The sequence below is a fragment of the Copadichromis virginalis genome, linkage group LG23, assembly GCF_057382275.1.
Source record: "Copadichromis virginalis isolate Kocher_CV1m ecotype Utaka linkage group LG23, C_Virginalis_male_GT1.1, whole genome shotgun sequence".
In the NCBI taxonomy this organism is placed as follows: domain Eukaryota; kingdom Metazoa; phylum Chordata; class Actinopteri; order Cichliformes; family Cichlidae; genus Copadichromis; species Copadichromis virginalis.
The window spans coordinates 47,839,262-47,857,672 of NC_140639.1; the positions used below are offsets into that span (position 1 = coordinate 47,839,262).

Below are 18,411 nucleotides of genomic sequence, written 5' to 3' on the forward strand. Positions count from 1 at the left end.
AGCTGCCTGATAATAATTTATCAGACATATTGTTAGGATGCCTGGGTCGTTGACCCAGGGGTTTTGAGTTTATTATATTATTTATACTTTCTAGTCTTTGGTTTCTTTGAATTCTGTCTTATGGTTTATGTCTGTCTTCTCTAGTTGTTCTGTCTCCCCTATCACCTGCATCCCCTTGTCTAGTTCGCGTCTCTGTGTATCCTTAGTTCCTATATCCCCGTGTTCAGTCAGTGTTTGTGTCTGCCCTGGTCCCACGTCTCTGTTCCCTCTGTAGTGCCTGCATGTGAGTCTGTGTCTTTGTTCAGTCTGTGTTATGTGTTTCCTGTTTTACTTTGAAGGTCTCTGTCTTATCTCAGTGTGTTCAGGTTACGCTTCTTTGGTCTCGTCAGTTCTGATTTGTCCCAGCTGTGTTTCCCTCCTGTTACTCATTCCCTGATTGCTCCCTCTGTGTATTTAAGCCCTGTGTTTCTCTGTGTCTGTGTCGTGATCTACCGTTTATTTTGCTGTGTTTTGTCTGCTTGCCTGAGTTTATGGTTAAAGTCTCAGTTCTGGTATCTTTTAGTTCAGCATTAAAGCTTTTTTTTTTTTTGAAGTTTACTTTGTGCCTCCGAGTGTCTGCACTTTTGGGTCCACGATTCCTGTCTGCACACCAATGGCGTGTCCAGCGGGGTGGCCTGGGGGGGCACAGGCCACCCCCCAAACCAGACTGGCCACCCCAGGTGCCACCCCAAAGGCAAAACAATAAAATTCAATCAAATATCAAATGTCCGATTATGTTTTCACGGTGACGCTCAGATATCCGAGTGTAAGTGAATGCAGCATCGCTTCTGCGCTATGTGCATCACGTTAGCAAAGGTAGGAGAGCCAAGCGCGAAAGACGGCACCGCAGGAAACAATTTTTCGGTGAAAGAAAATGAGGACAGAATAAATGTCCCGGTAAGTAATATTAAGTTTGTTGAGTTTAGTAAACTTCGGTGAAATTAGAATACCAAGGAAAAAATAACACTTAAAGAATTATTGCAGCCGTCGAATATTTCTGACAGTATGCTACTGAGGGCAGCTAACATAAGAGTTATGAGTTATAAGATGTAATCTAAGTCGTAACATTGCTGTATGGAGCTGCAGATTTGGTTGCAGGTTAACATAGCTGGACTGGCCATCGGGCTTATTTGACTTATTTTTTATTTTTTTTGTAACGGCATGAACAATGAGAGGTGGTGGATTGGCCAGATGCAGGTCGATGTGTAGAAATAACTCCGTTGTTTGGTGGTGGCTATGGCGGGGCTTCCACAGAGGCAGCAGGTGGATGAGGGAAGGGGAGGCAGGAGGAGAGACCCGAAGCAGCCGCCAGTCCGAGTGTCAGGTGAACTGAACTTCAGGTAAGAAGTTATGACCTGCAGTCTATCTGGGTCAGATATGAACCAAGTTTAGGTGGAGTTTATTTTCATGTTGCTGACTTTTTACTGTCAGTTACAATAACTCATACTGCGTTCTAGCCAGTTTGACGGAGTTTTTATACAGCTGGGTGGGTGCTATGATGTTACTGATAGTGAACTTTATTTTATTCACAAGGTTAGTAGAGTTGCCAACGGCTCCTTAAAAAAATGGAATGGTCCCTCATTCAGAGAAAATATTACGCGTTTCGTATTGAGCTGAGAAGAGACGCAGTTTGTCCCGAACTTCAGCTAGAATGGAAAAAGACACAAAGCTGGAGTTATTCTGTCATTACGCTGCACAGCTGCCTCTTCTCTCATTCTCTCCCCTGTCTCTCCTGTTGCTACTTCAATCATGAAACTGATCAATGATCAGCTGATCGTCTCTCTTGTTTGTTTATCGCCCACTTTGCGCCAGAAAGAGGAAACCAGCAGATATTGCGCTAAACAACAGCAGCACGTTTAAGCTTGATCAGCTGTTGTTAGAATGTATTTAATATTAATTTCTAGTATCAGCTGATGTTTGCTGGAGCCACAGCTGTAAAGCTGCTGGTCATGATGTCGGTTTGGATATGTGGTGAGAGGGAAACATGAAGATGAAACCAGGAGATGTCCTTACTGAATCATCAGAGCTGTGATGGAGAAACAGGTTTACCTTTTAGGTGACATGAATGAGTTGAAGGGAAGTTATCAACTGTTTCTGAGAGACAAATAACACCAGGATCCTTTTTTATGTAGCTGACAGCTGGTAACTGTGCAGGGGCGGGTCTAGCAAAGTTTTGCCAGGGGGCCAGGTAGGGCATTAACAGGGAAAGGTGGGCACAAAGAAATACTTTTCTTTCTTATTCTCATTTAAAATACCTAGTTTTTATTAAATAATTATCTAAATCTTACAACCAAAGTTTTTATCTGACGTAAAATGTATAGAAATCATACATATACCAACAAGACTGTACATCACTGTCACAACAGCATCTGTTTTCATTCAAAGTCTTTATGGCTTTAATACCTGGTGGGTCGGTCTGTAGTAAAAATGCCCAATTTTTTTGTCCCAGTCCAGCCCTGCAGGTTAATACTGGCAGTGTCACCATGCCAGCTGACTGTATTTTATCATCAGCCAGTGTTGTTCTTTATCAATATTACCAAAGTTTACCATAAGGCAGCATAGAAAGTATTTACTTGCTTTCAGGTTTTATTCAAATGTTAGTCTTTTCATTTGTTTCTCCACTTTTTTCCTGTTTCAAAATCAAACACCAGTTTGTGAGAAGATTATCTTCTTTTTTTAACAGGCAGATAAAGTTTTGCATTGGCTAATTTGTCAATTGTTTGTTACAAATGTTCATATTTTAATATTCAAAAATGTTTTTGCCCAAAACATATGTGCACTATGTGTCAGTAAAAATACTATGCAAATATTGATGTCCTTGAATGCTGAGTAAACACTGACAAAGCACTGATTGTATCTCTTGTACTTTATCAACGCAGTATCTAAAAACTTTGCACCGTAGTGGTTAAAATCTCATTCTAATAAGAGTTAAAAGTGCATTTGGTTATTAGGTTTATAGGATTATTGAATTATGGTTAAGGGTTGGTAGAATTTTTTTTTTAAACATTATCTGCCAATTAAATCTGCCACCCTTCTCCAAATCTGTGCCCCTACCTGGCCCCCCCAACAAAAATTTTCTAGACACGCCACTGGAACACGCACCCACACTCGAGAGTCAGGCAGCTTAAATGTGTTTGTCTTCATCTGTAGTTACGTTTCATTGGCTGGAAATGTGCTAACTGGAATCCTTCATGAGTCCAGATGAACAAAAACAAGTGTTTACTGCTCCACGCTGCACGAATCTGAATCAAAATCACTCAGACGCGCCCACGTAGGCATTCCACTAAAACCATGTGACCACCTTCACCTTTAAACCTGTCGTGAATATAATTTTAGACTCTTCACTTTATTTTGAAAGAACAGATTTGCAGGAAGTGCGGCTGCTGCAGAAACTCTTCACTTTTCACTGGCTTTAATCTTGAAGGTTTCTCCAGATGTGGAACATTCATGCTAAACATTCAACATCTGACGACCGTCTCCGTGTAAAACACTGACAAACTCAAACTTTATACGGTAACTGACAGATTTATTCCTCCATTTTCAGGCATTTCACAATGAACTTGGATTAGTTTGATGATTTTATTCACGTTGGTGAATAAAACCAGCCAAGAGGCTGATTCCTGCAGAGGAGGAGGCAGAGTGGAGGAATCTGCAGGTTCTGTCTCTAACACACAACCAGAGCTTCAATCATAACGAGCACATAATAAAACCATGATCCCCCCTGATCGACTCTTTTAGCCTGTTTCCTCTGGATCGAACAGGATCTAACAAACCCCAGCTTCTGCTGGGACACTGGTCATCATGGGAGGAAAAAGATGGCTGCCGTGTTGCTGTTTCCTGTCTTACACCAGGGTTATACTTCCTGTATCTGTGGGTCTGAGTTTTTAATCAGAGGATGAAGTTAAAGCTTTCAGTCTGCTCTACAACCCAGCACCTATCCACACGTCTGCTAAGTGGACTGGAAATCAGTAAAACTTCTACCAGACTTTAGTAAATATTGCATTAAGATGAGCAGACAGATTTTAATCTCAGCATCGTGCACACAGATTTTTCAGGACACTGGAAGAGTTCCTGCCGTGGATTTAGATGTTAGTGTTGTGTGGATGATCCCATTCTGTGATCTTTGTGTTACTAACACTGATGCTTTTACACTTTAGGACCCTCGAGACCTCTGCTGCTCAGCCGTCCTGATCGCTGCCTCCACTTTAACCAGAGGCTGTAACCTCTGATCATTTCACCTGCACCGGCAGTAAAACTCTTCTCCAGAACCAAACGTGCCATAAACCCATCACAGCTTCATCATCAGCTCAGTCTCAGCAACATGCAGACGACCGAGCAGCAGAAACTCTGCAGGGAACGTCTGAAGTCTGTTCTTCAGTTTTCCCAGCTCACTGTTTATTGAACATGAGACAGAAAAATAACTTCACCTTTAATGTGAAACTTTTATCGCCTGTGACATATTTGCAGGAAGTTTACATGCTGTGATTTAGTGTCACAGCCATAAATATCACACAAGGTAAAAACTACAAGTCCCAGCATCCTCTGTGTTTAGGGAGGAGCAGTGAAAGTGAAAGTGTTGATCCTCCGTTCAGAGCAGCAGGAGGAGGAAGGTGGAGCTGAGGCAGGTGAGTGTTAACATGAATATGTTTCTTCTTATGACATAAAATAATTCCACGCTGTTCGTGTCTGTGGGTGAAACGTGAGGTCGGTCGGCTCCTCTGAGCGCTGGTTTCCTGTAAGTAGAGAGGAAGTGAGTTCAGCTGAGAGAGCAGGAGGAGAGTGAGAGCTGTGCTGAGGCAGCTGAGTGTTAACACCGCTCTGACATTACTGTGTCTCTGTGGCGGGAACAACAGGCTCCGTCAGTGGAGGCAAAAATAATCAGACTTTGGTTTTTCAAAGGAAACTACTTTATGTTGGGAGAAGCCGCGCGCTCATTGGATAGCGACTTGTCCATCTCAAGTTATTAGCCAATGAGCGCGCAGGTTCACAGTAAGACCCGCCCTTATCACGACGTCTTTTAAAACGAAAATGGCGACAGAAACTCTGTGAGTGGAGTTCAGGCTGACTTTACAAAAGTGCGACGTTTGAACCACTTCCTGTTCTCAGTCCCGGCGTCCTGATCACCGAGGTTTCTGTTGCTCTGATGTCTGATATTGATTATATCGGTAAACAGGCTGTAGGCAGAAACATCAGGTCTGATCTGAAAACCCCTTCAGAAACAAACTTTAAGAGTTTTATGTCCGTGTGAGGCCGCACGCTGATTGGATAACCACCTGTCAGTCTCAAGTTATTATTAGCCAATGAGCGCGCAGATTCACAGTAAGACCTTCTCACGTCATTTTTTAAACTAAAACATCAACAGTGAAACTGTAACGTGTCCTGTGATCTATAAACACTCTGTGATGAATAATCTGAAGTCATTTTGAGCCTGACAGTAGTTTCCTGTCACAGAGCAGAAGCTGCAGGCAGTTTTTGGCACCTTTATATTTAATTTATTCCAAAATAAATCAATAAAGGTAATAATAATAATGGATTGGATTTATATAGCGCTTTTCATGGCACCCAAAGCGCTTTACAATGCCACTATTCATTCACTCTCGCATTCACACACTGGTGGAGGCAGCTACGGTTGTAGCCACAGCTGCCCTGGGGGAGACTGACAGAAGCGAGGCTGCCATATCGCGCCATCGGCCCCTCTGGCTAACACCAGTAGGCGGTAGGGTAAAGTGTCTTGCCCAAGGACACAACGACCAGGACAGAGATCCCGGGGATCGAACCGGCGACCTTCCGGTTACAGAAACGCTTCCCAACCCCTTGAGCCACAGTGCTTCCAGTACAACAGCACCTCTGAGTGTGTGTGTTTACCTCTCAGACTAACTCCACCCTGACATCAAGAAGATGGAGGAAGAGGACGGAGCAGCATCTGCAGCATCCAGCTGTGTGTCTGTGAGGAGTGACGGGGTTACACAAACACCTCCACCTTACAGTCATGGACCTGCAGCAACAATGTTCTTCAATCGTGGAGCTCAGCTGACCATGTAAGAGATCTGCTGACTCAGAGTTTAAAGGTTGTTTATATACATGTATGCTACCAGTGACATCATAAATGATTCCTTATGGTCGTGTTGATTTAAAAAAAGAACCAAATCTGAGAGCAGCTCCAACCCTTTAGTTTAAAATCAGCTGATTTAGTTTTTTTTCCTACAGTAACTTCAGTGTATTTAATCAGAATCAGATACTTTATTAATCCTTAATGAAAGTATGTGTTTGCAGTTACTCTAACACAGTAACAATAACTGACTGAACTAATGACATAATACAATATATATGACAGTGTTACAGAATATAAGAAATGGCTCTAATATATACAAACAGCTCAATCATAAATATCCAGAATATTACAAATGATCTCTCTTCATTTGTAGGTTTTAGTGGACTCCTAGTACTGTGTAGTGGTTTTCATGGGACAAAGGCATTGTATTCCAAGATCTGGGAGATTGTAGAAATGAGCAGCGATGCCCTTCTTACCATCTTTCCAGAAACATAAGTGATCTGGAAGCTGTTAGGCTGACTTACAGCAGCAGCACTTTCTGCACCTGCATAAACTCCAGAACACATTTACTAACAGTGTTTGTTGCTGTGTGTGCTGCAGCTTTGATTTTTTTTGAGAGTTAATATTTTGGCTGATAAGTTTGACTGGGAAACTCAAAGCTCAATAGCCTGTATCAACAGAAATTCACTGCAGTCTGTGTAATATTTGATGTGTCATAATTTATTCCAGTCTATCTTTCAAATACATATTTGTGTTGCAATGTCATGCACAAACACAACTATTAGATCCTTTAGATCAAACCTGTGTCATTCTTTTGGTCCACTGCAGTGTAGTAAGCCATCAGATGCCCCTATTTGAAACTAAGAATATTACATGAAATTGTTTGTTTGGCCAAAAATGGGTAAATGATGTAATTTGGTAAAAAAGAAAAGAAAACAACCATAATTTTTATGTGTTGAGTTTAGAATGAAAGCAATTTTACCTAAATTGCATGATTTAGCACTGTCAATAACAAGGAATTTAAAAATGTCATAATGGGTTTCAAGTGGCCAAAAGCTGAAAATAAATCTAGACCTTTTCATTCAATTTGCATTAACACAGCAAAAATGGTCCAAAAAAAGAAGTGAAGTGGCCACAAATAGCCAGGATAGAGCCCAGAAGGTTAATGCATAAAATGTATAAAATATTATTGATTACAGGGTAATACATTAATGTTAATAGCATCTGTAAGCTTTTTATTTTGAAGTTACAAGTATAAACAATGCTGAGCCTTGAAGGTTTTTTTGTAAGAAGACTAAGACCACAGTGAGGGCGTTTCATTTTCATGGACTTTCCACAAGCCACAGTTTCATTCAGCACAGAGGGAGGAGCACATGAATGTTCTACTGAAGATTCAGATGCTGGAGACAAGACATCGAGAGGGAGGCGGGGCTCTTTGGAGAGTGCAGCGGGGAGCAGTCCTGAATGCTGAATGCTGACATGACGCTGTATGACTGTCATGTTACAGACAAGGCAGTGAAAGTGCACCGGCATATCATTTTGTCTGGAAGAGAGAAAAAAACAACAACATGTAATTTAAATGCAGTTGTATAGAATGCAATCAGTTTATCTAACAATCAGATTGTACATATTAACAAAAGTATCCAAGCCATGCTCAATAATGAAAGCAAAATGGTGTGGACCACAAGAGCGGTCAGGAAATATGGTGAACAGGAAAAAAAAATTTCATGAAAACACTTTTTTCTCTTGTTGATGAATGAACTGAACTGTACAATGTGAAAATCAACTTTTAGGTCAACAAAGAGACTGCAGAGGTGCTGAAAAGAGGTGCATATTTATAACTTTAACTATGAGGTATATTTAATACCAACATACCTTTGAAGGCAAAGCATTTTTAATGTGTCCATTTATATGCTCCTCGATCTTTGCCCTGACAGTAGGGCTGAGAGTGGGGCACAGAGGGGAGTGAAACAGCCAACACGTGGTGCATTCCTGCAATTCTGGCTTGGAGGCAGAACTCCAAATTGATATGTGCATCTAAGACAGAGAGAAGCAGATAAACACCATATACACATTTAAGTTCAGGTTTTAGCAGAAATAACACGTTACAGTTAGCATGTAAGAGATTTGGGAGAAAATTCTTTACAAAAACATAATTTACAAGACACTTTTATTTGTGACATACGTATATATTGACATAGACAATTTAACAAATGCTAACTAACATCTGGGCAAAAAAAGGAGAACAGAATGGAATAGAGAATATTAGTATTTCTAAATATATAAACCTCTTTGTGACAAACTTTACAGTGTTGATTAGGGCTGGGTATCGTGTAACGCAAAGTTATTTAAGGACTAGTTTATTTCAATGGATGAATTTACTGACTGACGCGCAGAAGAAATAGTTCTTTATGGAGCCTAGATGGTGTGAATGATGAGACCAAAGACTGCAATATCTTGTACCAAAAATATATTGAATAAATGGGGGACAGGGGAAATGGAACAAAATAATTAATACAACACACAACATAAACGCCCACAATTAAATAATAAATCAATGCTGTGATTTTTCTGTGCAAGAGTCCTTTTGCTAAGAGTCCTTTTTGGTCCTTTTCTTTTTAAAGTTCACTTTCAAGGTATTCCTCCTTAGGGTCCAGCTTCATACAAGGGGGAAATATGTCCGTAATCCAAAGACGGCTAAGTGGGGGAAAAGAGGGGAAAACAGAGAATGGTCCTACCGGCTCGCCACTTCAATATGAACAAGATCAATTCAAAGGGGGGAAAAAAAAACCTGACCTGTAGGTCAGAAAAATGTCCATTAGCACATCAAGTTCGATTCAGTTTACCGGTAAACAAATATATTTTTCTGCAAGTCTAGGTAACAATGCAAATCATCATCATCAATCAATGTACAAAAATTATTAATCATCTTGGCTACGTAGCTTAATCTATACATTCCAGTAGCGTTCGCTACAAACAATACAAAAACAACAATAAAGAAAAACAACTGTCTAACAGACAGCATAGCCGAATTCAAGGCAACACATAACAATAATCATTCGATCGCACTTTGTTTCAAAGTAAGCCCATAAAAATGCTTAAGTAAATAAAAGTGTTCAAAAACAGCGGTTTTTGAACCGGAGTTCTGCTCGCGGTGGGAACGCCACCGCACAAAGTCATTTTTTAATCGCGAAAACGATCGGCTGGTTACTGACAACCAAAGGGTGAAAGATATTAAGGACACTTACCGCTGAGTTTAAAGTTTAAAGATGAATTGAGGGGAGAAAACGCTTTGTTTTCCAACACCGTTCTAAATGCCATAAGCTCACAGCCACAGCAGGAGTCGAACCCGGAAGTATCCCTCCACAGCCGGTTTTCAGAGTTGCCGCGACGTGGAAGGAGCCAATCAGAAGAGGGGCCTCAAATCAGCTGACGTGGGTCATGTGACAGGGAGTAGTTGATATGGGTTACAATTGTCACTGATTTCTAGAATCGATTCAATTCCGATTCACAAGGTCCCGAATCGATTCGATCCACGATTCGATTTAATTCGATTCGATTCGATTTAAATCTGGGAAATTTTGACAGTCAGAAATATAATTCAGATCAGTACCTTTACATATTTTTGTATCAATCAAAAGGAAGCTGACACACGCAAGACTTTATCACAGGTGTGAGCGTCACAGCAGATGCCTTTGTGTCAAAGTAGCTGAAGATAAAACACAGAAAAACATGAAGGTGATTTTCCTGGCCTGGGATTTTATAAAGATATTCTGCAGTACATCAAAAACGAAAGAAAACCATTAATCAACATATGAACATTACCTCTGACGTTATACCGGTTTTATTAGAGACACGGTTAAGCGTTTTGCATTTTGAATAATTTTAAAAAGTTTACATTTGTTCAGTATTGAACAGCAGAAATGAGGTTTTCTTTTCGGAAGAATGTAAAAGGGAAAAAAACAGCGGCCGACAGCGCTGTAAGCAACAGTAGACTTGTGCGTAACAAGCAAGCGAATAATGCAGAAAGGGAAACTGTTCTTGAAGTACAGAGAGAGGGAGAGAGAGAGAGAGAGAGGGAGAGAGAGAGAGGGAGAGAGAGCTGTGCATCGTGGTGGAAGCAAAACAGTAAAAGTCAGAGTGAATTCATGACGATGTTTATGTGAAGTGTAGTTTGGATCTTCTTTTGCTGCTGGTTCGGTCAATATTGTTTGGAGAGACATCAAACTAACAGCTTTAGAATCAGCGCATAAAGGGCGTGAACACAAAGCGCGGACCCGCCGACAGATCAGAATCAGCGAGCTGTCGGCTTTCAGCCCCGACCGTGAGAAAGGCGACATCTAACTGATTCTGATCCGCGGGACGCGCTGTGTGTTTAAGTCTATGTGCAGAATCCCTGTACCTGCTCTCATTTACTGTCTTAACTGTTTGGTGGTTCTTGAAATTTTGTGAGATGTCACCAGAGATTCTGGCATTTCGGGCAAAATAAATTTATATTAAAAAAATCGATTCAGGATTTTAATGAATTGATTTTACGTTATCCAAGCCAGAATCGATTTTAATCGATGAATCGATTATAAAAACCCACCCCTAGTGTTGATGCAGGTGGAATGAAAGACATGAACAAAGTGCAATATGCAGTAAATGGAACAATGTGCATTGATGTTACAGATAGTGAAAAGCAGTTCAATAACAAGCAAAAATCAAATACTTTTGAAACTGACCACTAAATGCTAACCAGAGGTGTTAAAAGTACACATTCCTTACTAAAGTTTAGATACCTTGGGGGTCTGACCGTTGTTGTAACGCTAACAAAGTGCCAACATAATCAGTTTAAGCAAAGTAGTTACTGTGGAGGTCCCAATATGGCGCTCCCCAGTGGCTGCAGCCAGACCCTTCTCACCTACCCGGCCGTCGGTGGACACGGACCACGTAGACCGTGTTGCTAAAATGATTAAGCTTGCAATATATTAGTACTGCAAGATATCTGTCGCCAAAGTGCTCGATCATAGGGGTCATATGATTGTTAGATTTTCTCTGCATGTATTATTGTAGGGTCTACCTTTCAATATAAAGCGCCTTGAGTCAACTGTTGTTGTGAATTAGCGCTGTATAAATAAAATTGAATTTAATCAACCTTGAATCACAGGTCAGAGGTCAAATGTGACACGAGATTTTAAAATCTCAAATGGTCCTGTCTGTACTAACTGTCAGTTATCATGTTTACAGACAGAATGACACAAAATCATATCCTTGTTTTCCTGTGAACATCTCTGCAGCTGTTTGTAATCTAATCTGAGATTACTGTCACTGACAGAAACTATGACATCATTTAGTTTCTGTGTTTACAGCTGCTTAAAAGATTTTAACCAGAGAATCTATCTCTGATTGATGTGTGTGTTTGCAGAGGTCAGAGGTCACAGTCTCCAGTATCTAGCTGTGTGTCTGTGAGGAGTGACTGGTCCAAAGAACATCCTCTAAACTTCAGTGATGAACCTGCAGCAACAATGTTCTTCAGTCATGGACGCCAGCTGACCATGTAAGAGATCTGCTAACTGTAATTCTACCACTGACATCATAGTTTATTCCTAACAGTGGTCTGTGTATGATGATGCTCGTTCTGGGTGTATTTTCCTGCTGATGCAAATGCATCTACTTTACCCTTCATCTGTCAGTTTGGACCAAAACATGCAATGAAACAGACCCAGGCTGTTCACCCTCAAAGTAAAACTTTGTTTTTTAACATGTGTTAGTTTATTTTGCGTATGCACTTTACATTGGAGTTGTTGTCATGACAACAACAAACTGTATGTGAGCTCCTACAGAGTAGTCTCCTTAAATGAACGGAGGATTCAGGGTCACCTGGTCCAGCCCTAACTATATGCTTTAGCAAAAAGGAAAGTTTGAAGCCTAATCTTGAAAGTAGAGATAGTGTCTGTCTCCTGAATCCAAACTGGAAGCTGGTTCCACAGAAGAGGGGCCTGAAAACTGAAGGCTCTGCCTCCCATTCTACTTTTAAATACTCTAGGAATTCATCTTCACACACTCAGGTCAATTATGGTGTTCCACAGGGTTCAGTGCTAGGACCAATTCTGTTTACATTATACATTCTTCCCTCAGGCAGTATCATCAGAAGCCATAGCATACATTTTCACTGCTATGCTGATGACACACAGCTCTATGTGTCCACATATGAAAAGAAATGTTTTTTCTGTTTGCAGAGGTCAGAGGTCACAGTCTCCAGTATCCAGCTGTGTGTCTGTGAGGAGTGACTGGTCCAAAGAACATCCTCTAAACTTCAGTCATGAACCTGCAGCAACAATGTTCTTCAGTCATGGACGCCAGCTGACCATGTAAGAGATCTGCTGACTCATTTATAGGTGCTTGAAGTTGTTGACCACTTTGTTATTACAGTTAGTGGGGATAGGTTAATTGGTCAATCTAAATTGTGAGTATGAATGGTTGTCTGTCTCTGTGTGTTAGCCCTGCGACAGACTGGCGACCTGTCCAGGGTCGACAATGCCTCTCGCCCTATGACCCCGTGATCCTGAAAAGGACAAGTGGAAGCAAATGGATGGATGATCTAAAACTTAAACTAGACAAAGATGACCGAGTGAGAGAAGGATATTGGACTTGGTTATTAGTTTTCTTAGAAATTATCTAATATAAAATCTGCTTTTAATATTTAAAAAGGTAATTTGTTTTTCAGTTGATTTTATTTTAATAAGAACAAATGTGTGTCTATACATGAATCAAACAGAATTGTGAGGCTGTGACAGAAACAGGTGTTAACAGGTCTGATAGCCTGTGAGGTTGTTTCCCCTCTGCAGTTTCCACAGATGGATTATTGATAAGAGGAGAAAATATAAGATGATTAAAGCCAGAGTTAAAATTCAGTGCTGTGAAAGTCAGTTAGTTCAGCTGGTGGGAGGAGCTGTGTGAAGGTGTGTGTCAGCAGGAGGAGACGGTGACATCACTGTTTATAAGACTGTTGGAAACGAGTCTGTGAAAGAAATCTGTAGCATCAGTCTGTGAGAATCATTTTACTGTCTCTGACAGCCCAGAACAGATATGACCAACATAAGCTTTGAATTTAGTGACGAGGAACAGAACAGCTCTGTGTGTAACATGGAGAAAGTATCAGGATAATAATCTGAACTGAGTCATCAGAAATAGAAAGATGGTCTCAACAGGCCACTGAGCTGATCTCCAAAGAAATGCAGAAGATTGAAGAGTCTGAGGCTGTTTATTTGTCACAGGCATCGTCATACACGTACAACACAGTGAAATGTGCTGAGCTGCTCCTGTGACTGGACAAAACATTAGAAACAATCATTAAATGAAATAATGAAACATTGTGCAGATGTAATGTTAAAGTGCTTTGTGCCACATTAGCACAGCATGTACTGACAGAGCAGTGCAAGCAGAACAAAGCAAATGAGCAAAGTGATGTAAACAGAGTAACTGAACAGAGTGAGCAGAGTAATATCAGCAGTAATGAAGCAGCAGGATCAGTGTAGCAGCGTGTGACGTCATAATGAATCAGGTATGATCTGAAATATGACAGTGAGACAAGAACATGATGTAAGGTCCTGTTTAAACCCTGATGGTGATGCTATGAGGGGAGCATGTTCTGATTTAGGACTTGGATGGTCTGAGGATAGAAGCTCCTCTCTGTTTGTGTCCTGATGGTGCAGAAGCTTCTGCCTGATTGTAGAAGGAGCTGAAGCCAGCATCATCCCAGAGGTGAAGCTCCTCTGTGTGCAGACCTGAGGTCAGATTCCTCCAGGCTGATGTTCAGGATCTACAGAAACGTGTGGTTGTAGTTATTGCTGCACTGTGTGCTGACAGCAGATACTCAGAACAAAGCGCTGCACACGTGTTCTTTACAAACATCTGTACATATCAAATATGGATCATGGCAGTGAATGAACACGTTTCTGTCATTTGTTTCATTGGCTTCTTTTTTCTGCCTGTGTTCATGTGATTAATGTCTAACACATAAACAGGTTTGTAATCAAACATCACATCATCAGGGAGGCATCATGAAACAAAGTTACTGCTGGAGGCTGAACTCAATTTGGTGGCAATGTTCAAAAATATCACTCAGATCATTTCAAAGCTTTTAGTTCTTCTTCTTCACTTCTGTAAAAGAATAGAAAGGAAATCAGAACCTAGAAGTTCACTTCCTGATGACTGAACTCTTTCAAAATAAAGCTGAAAGCTCTGAATGTGACACCGCTGCTCCACCACAGTTTTTAGAGGAGGTCAAAGGTCAGTTGAAAGTGATGGATCCCAAACTTCCAGTACATCCAGTGAAGGACATAATCAGCTCTGTGATGAAGGCTTTTACTGTGGAGTTTGTAGGCTGATCACTCTGTGTTTAATAAGACAGGCAGGAACAGCAAAGGAAACTTGGATTCTGAACTCAAACACAAGTTTCTCCACTTTGACTTTTCTCTGTGACCATCAGAGCTTCTGCACAGTGTCATCAAATCTGGATGTTTGTCACTGACAGTCAATGATTTTAGTGATAAAGAAATGTGTTCACAGAGGGAGGAAGAGGAAGAGGAGTGGTGTCTGTGAGGAGGAGCAGCTGTCCTGCTGTGCTTTGTGTCAGGACGTCCTGAAGGATCCAGTCTCTACCAGCTGTGGACACTGGTTCTGCAGACAGTGCATCTCCTCATACTGGGACCAGTCTGCTTCATCAGGAGACTGGTCCTGTCCCCAGTGTGGAGAAAGATCCAGAAGCAGAGCTGGACTGCAGACAGCCAGTCAGAGCAGCTGTGTACAAAGTAAGACTGAACATCTGTCTGCTGATGGACTCATTTCTGAAAACTGGACTTCTTGTTGTTGTTCAGACATTGAAGAGTTTTCTTTCTGTTTTTCTTTCTTTCAGCAGATGTTGGTCTGCAGGAGGTTTTAGATGAACATAAGATCAGTCTGAGGAGGAGATGTGAACGTGTGACTGAAGGAAGTGATGAAACAGGAAGTAGAACCCTCCTCAACAGGATCTACACTGAGCTCTACATCACAGAGGGACAGAGTGAAGAGGTTCATAGCCAACATGAGGTGAGGCAGCTGGAGACAGCTTCCAAGATGGACGCCCTCCATGACACTCCAATCAGGTGCCAGGACATCTTTAAAGCCTTACCTGACCAACAGAGACCCATCAGAGTGGTTCTGACCAACGGCGTGGCTGGTGTTGGAAAAACCTTCTCAGTGCAGAAGTTCACTCTGGACTGGGCAGAGGGCTTGGAGAACCAACATGTCAGTGTGGTGGTTCTGCTTTCATTCAGGGAGCTGAACCTGATCAGAGAGGAGCAGTACAGTCTTCTGGAGCTGCTCCATGTTTTCCATCCAACACTACAGAAGGTCACAGCAGAGAAGCTGGCTGTCTCTCAGCTTTTGTTCATCTTTGACGGCCTGGATGAAAGCAGACTTTCATTGGATTTCACCAACAGGAAGCTGCTGTCTGATGTCACACAGAAGTCATCAGTCAGCCAGCTGCTGACAAACCTCATCCAGGGGAATCTGCTTCCCTCGGCTCTCGTCTGGATAACTTCCCGACCTGCAGCAGCCAATCAGATCCCTCCTACATGTGTTGACAGGCTAACAGAAGTACGAGGCTTCACTGACGCCCAGAAGGAGGAGTACTTCAGGAGGAGATTCAGTGATGAAGAGCTGTCCAGCAGAATCATCTCCCACATGAAGACATCCAGGAGCCTCCACATCATGTGTAGAATCCCAGTCTTCTGCTGGATCACTGCTACAGTTCTGGAGCACATGTTGACTACAGAGCAGAGAGGAGAGCTGCCCAAGACCCTGACTGACATGTACTCACACTTCCTGCTGGTTCAGACAAAGAGGAAGAAGAACAAGTACCACGAGGGACATGAGACGAGTCCACAGGAGCTGACGGAGGCTGACAGGGAAGTTCTTCTGAAGCTGGGGAGGCTGGCGTTTGAACATCTGGAGAAAGGAAACATCATGTTCTACCAAGAAGACCTGGAGCAGTGTGGTCTGGATGTGACAGAGGCCTCGGTGTACTCAGGAGTTTGTACAGAGATCTTCAAAAGAGAGTGTGTGATCTTCCAGAAACCAGTCTACTGCTTTGTTCATCTGAGCATCCAGGAGTTTCTGGCTGCAGTCTACATGTTCCACTGTTTCACCAACAGGAAGTCAGAGGTGCTGAAGGACTTCCTGGGAAAAAAATACAAAGAGTCATCTCTGGATGATTTCCTTAAACGAGCCATGGAGAAATCCCTCCAGAGTAAAAATGGCCACCTGGACCTGTTTGTCCGCTTCCTTCATGGCCTCTGTCTGGAGTCCAACCAGAGACTCTTAGGTCTGCTGGGTCAGACAGAGAACAGTCCAGAAACCATCCAGAGAGTCATCAAGAACCTGAAGAATAACAAGAAGTTTAAATCCTCTCCTGACAGAAGCATCAACATCTTCCACTGTCTGATGGAGATGAACGACCTCTCAGTACATCAGGAGATCCAAGAGTTCCTGAAGTCAAAGCAAAGGTCAAAGGACCTCTCTATGATCCACTGCTCAGCTCTGGCCTTCATGCTGCAGATGTCAGAGGAGGTTCTGGATGAGTTGGACCTGCAGAAGTACAAAGCTTCAAAGGAGGGACGACTGAGACTGATTCCAGCTGTGAGGAACTGCAGAAAGGCTCGGTGAGTCCAGATGTGATCATTACATCATTGATCAGTGTCGGTTAATAGTTTAATCTTTAAATTAAAAACACAGTCCTTGGTTATAAAGTGCTTTACAAACACCAACATTACGGCTAACAGCTGGATTCTCCTGTTTCAGTGCAGCTAGCCAAACAACAAAGAGCCACTTGCTGCTAAAGACAGAGTGAAAGTGGACGGTATATCCTCCATTCTTCATGTAAAACACATGCAATGAATTGTAATGCACCATCTGTGTTTCCCTTCATGCAGTTTTCTCTTTATGGTGGACTTGGATATTTAAATGTTTCCCTCCTGGAGAGTCTTGTTCACTTGATTAGTTTTTGTGAAGGGGATTCTCCTCACCCCGTCTCCAAGGGAGACACCAGCTACCCTTCAGAGAAAATTTATTTGCCCCACTTGTAACCACGATCTGGTTCTTCCAGTCACTGCCCACAGCTCGTGACCATAGGTGAGGGCAGGGACGTAGATCGACCGGTAAATTGAGAGCTTCGCTGTCACGCTCAGCTCTCTCTCTCTTCACCACGACAGACCGGTACAGCGTCCACCTCACTGTTACCGCAGCAACAGTCTGTCTGTTGATTCCTGCTCCCCTCCCCCTTCTTTACACGACCCTGAGATACTCAGACTCCTCCACCTGGGGCAGGAACTTGTCTCTGACCCAGAGTGGGCACTCCACCCTTTCCCAGCTGAGGACCATGATGCTGATCCTCATTCACACGGCTTCACACTCTGCTGAGAACAGCTCCACTGTGAGCTGGAGGCCATCACCTGATGAAGCCAACAGAACCACATCCTCTGTGAAAACAGAGACCAGACTGTGACACCACACAAGTGGAATATAAGGTCAGAGGTCAGCTAATACCTAATATGGTAATCCTGAGCTAACAGGAAAGGGAAATGCAGTGAAGAAATGGATTTTCAAATGAGGAGCGGAATCACCATTTTAAATGTACAAAGTAAATCTTTGATTTGATTTTTTAAAAGATTTGTAAAATTGGAATTCAAAAATGTTTTTTAAAATGAAATACATTTACTCACTAAATTTACTATTATTAGTATAGTCTACTATTATACTGTACATATCTGTTTTTAACAGGGAATCTTGATCATGTTACATTTGACTTCTGTTGAGCTTCTTGAATTGTCACCTTCAGTTCCTTTCATTTACTCTTCCAGTGTCTTTGGTTTAAATGTATTTACCCTGATAACTGCATATGAAACAGTTCACCTCTTGTCACTCACTATTATCTGTTTGCCATAAAAGTGTTGGTGATGTGTTGGGAGAATCATTATTTTCAGTCTCTTCTTATAAACATAGTGAGGCAAAGATGTGGGTCGTGGTCCCTGATAATCAGATGTGTCTGTGTTCTGTTACATGTGACGTTAGAGAGGTTTTAGTGGAGATAAAAACAGGACCAACATCACTCGTGACTGCTTTCCTGTCTTCAGTGTGTTTACTGTTGGAGCTCGTCCTCCTGTTGCATCTGTCACAGCTGTTACGCTCCTCTGTGACTCCTCCTCTGTCTGCTGTCACACTGCAGGAGTTTTTGGTCATGGCGTGTGAATAACTGCCGAGGTCGGCTAGGACGACGCCACCACTCGTTGTCAGACCCT

The 18,411-nt window shown here is 42.1% G+C and overlaps 1 protein-coding gene across 1 annotated transcript in view; it reads left to right on the plus strand.

Moving 5' to 3' along the window:
* Window positions 1-4,606: 4,606 nt before the first annotated feature.
* LOC146681974 (protein NLRC3-like) overlaps window positions 4,607-18,411 on the plus strand; it is a 37,387-nt gene continuing 23,582 nt past the window's right edge. Inside the window, exons 1-6 of the mRNA XM_085448508.1 lie at window positions 4,607-4,664; window positions 5,912-6,047; window positions 11,499-11,630; window positions 12,313-12,444; window positions 14,645-14,886; window positions 14,991-16,776. Coding sequence (XP_085304634.1) covers window positions 5,938-6,047; window positions 11,499-11,630; window positions 12,313-12,444; window positions 14,645-14,886; window positions 14,991-16,776 — 2,402 coding nt within the window. The 5' untranslated portion in view covers window positions 4,607-4,664; window positions 5,912-5,937. The remainder of the gene's footprint in view (window positions 4,665-5,911; window positions 6,048-11,498; window positions 11,631-12,312; window positions 12,445-14,644; window positions 14,887-14,990; window positions 16,777-18,411) is intronic.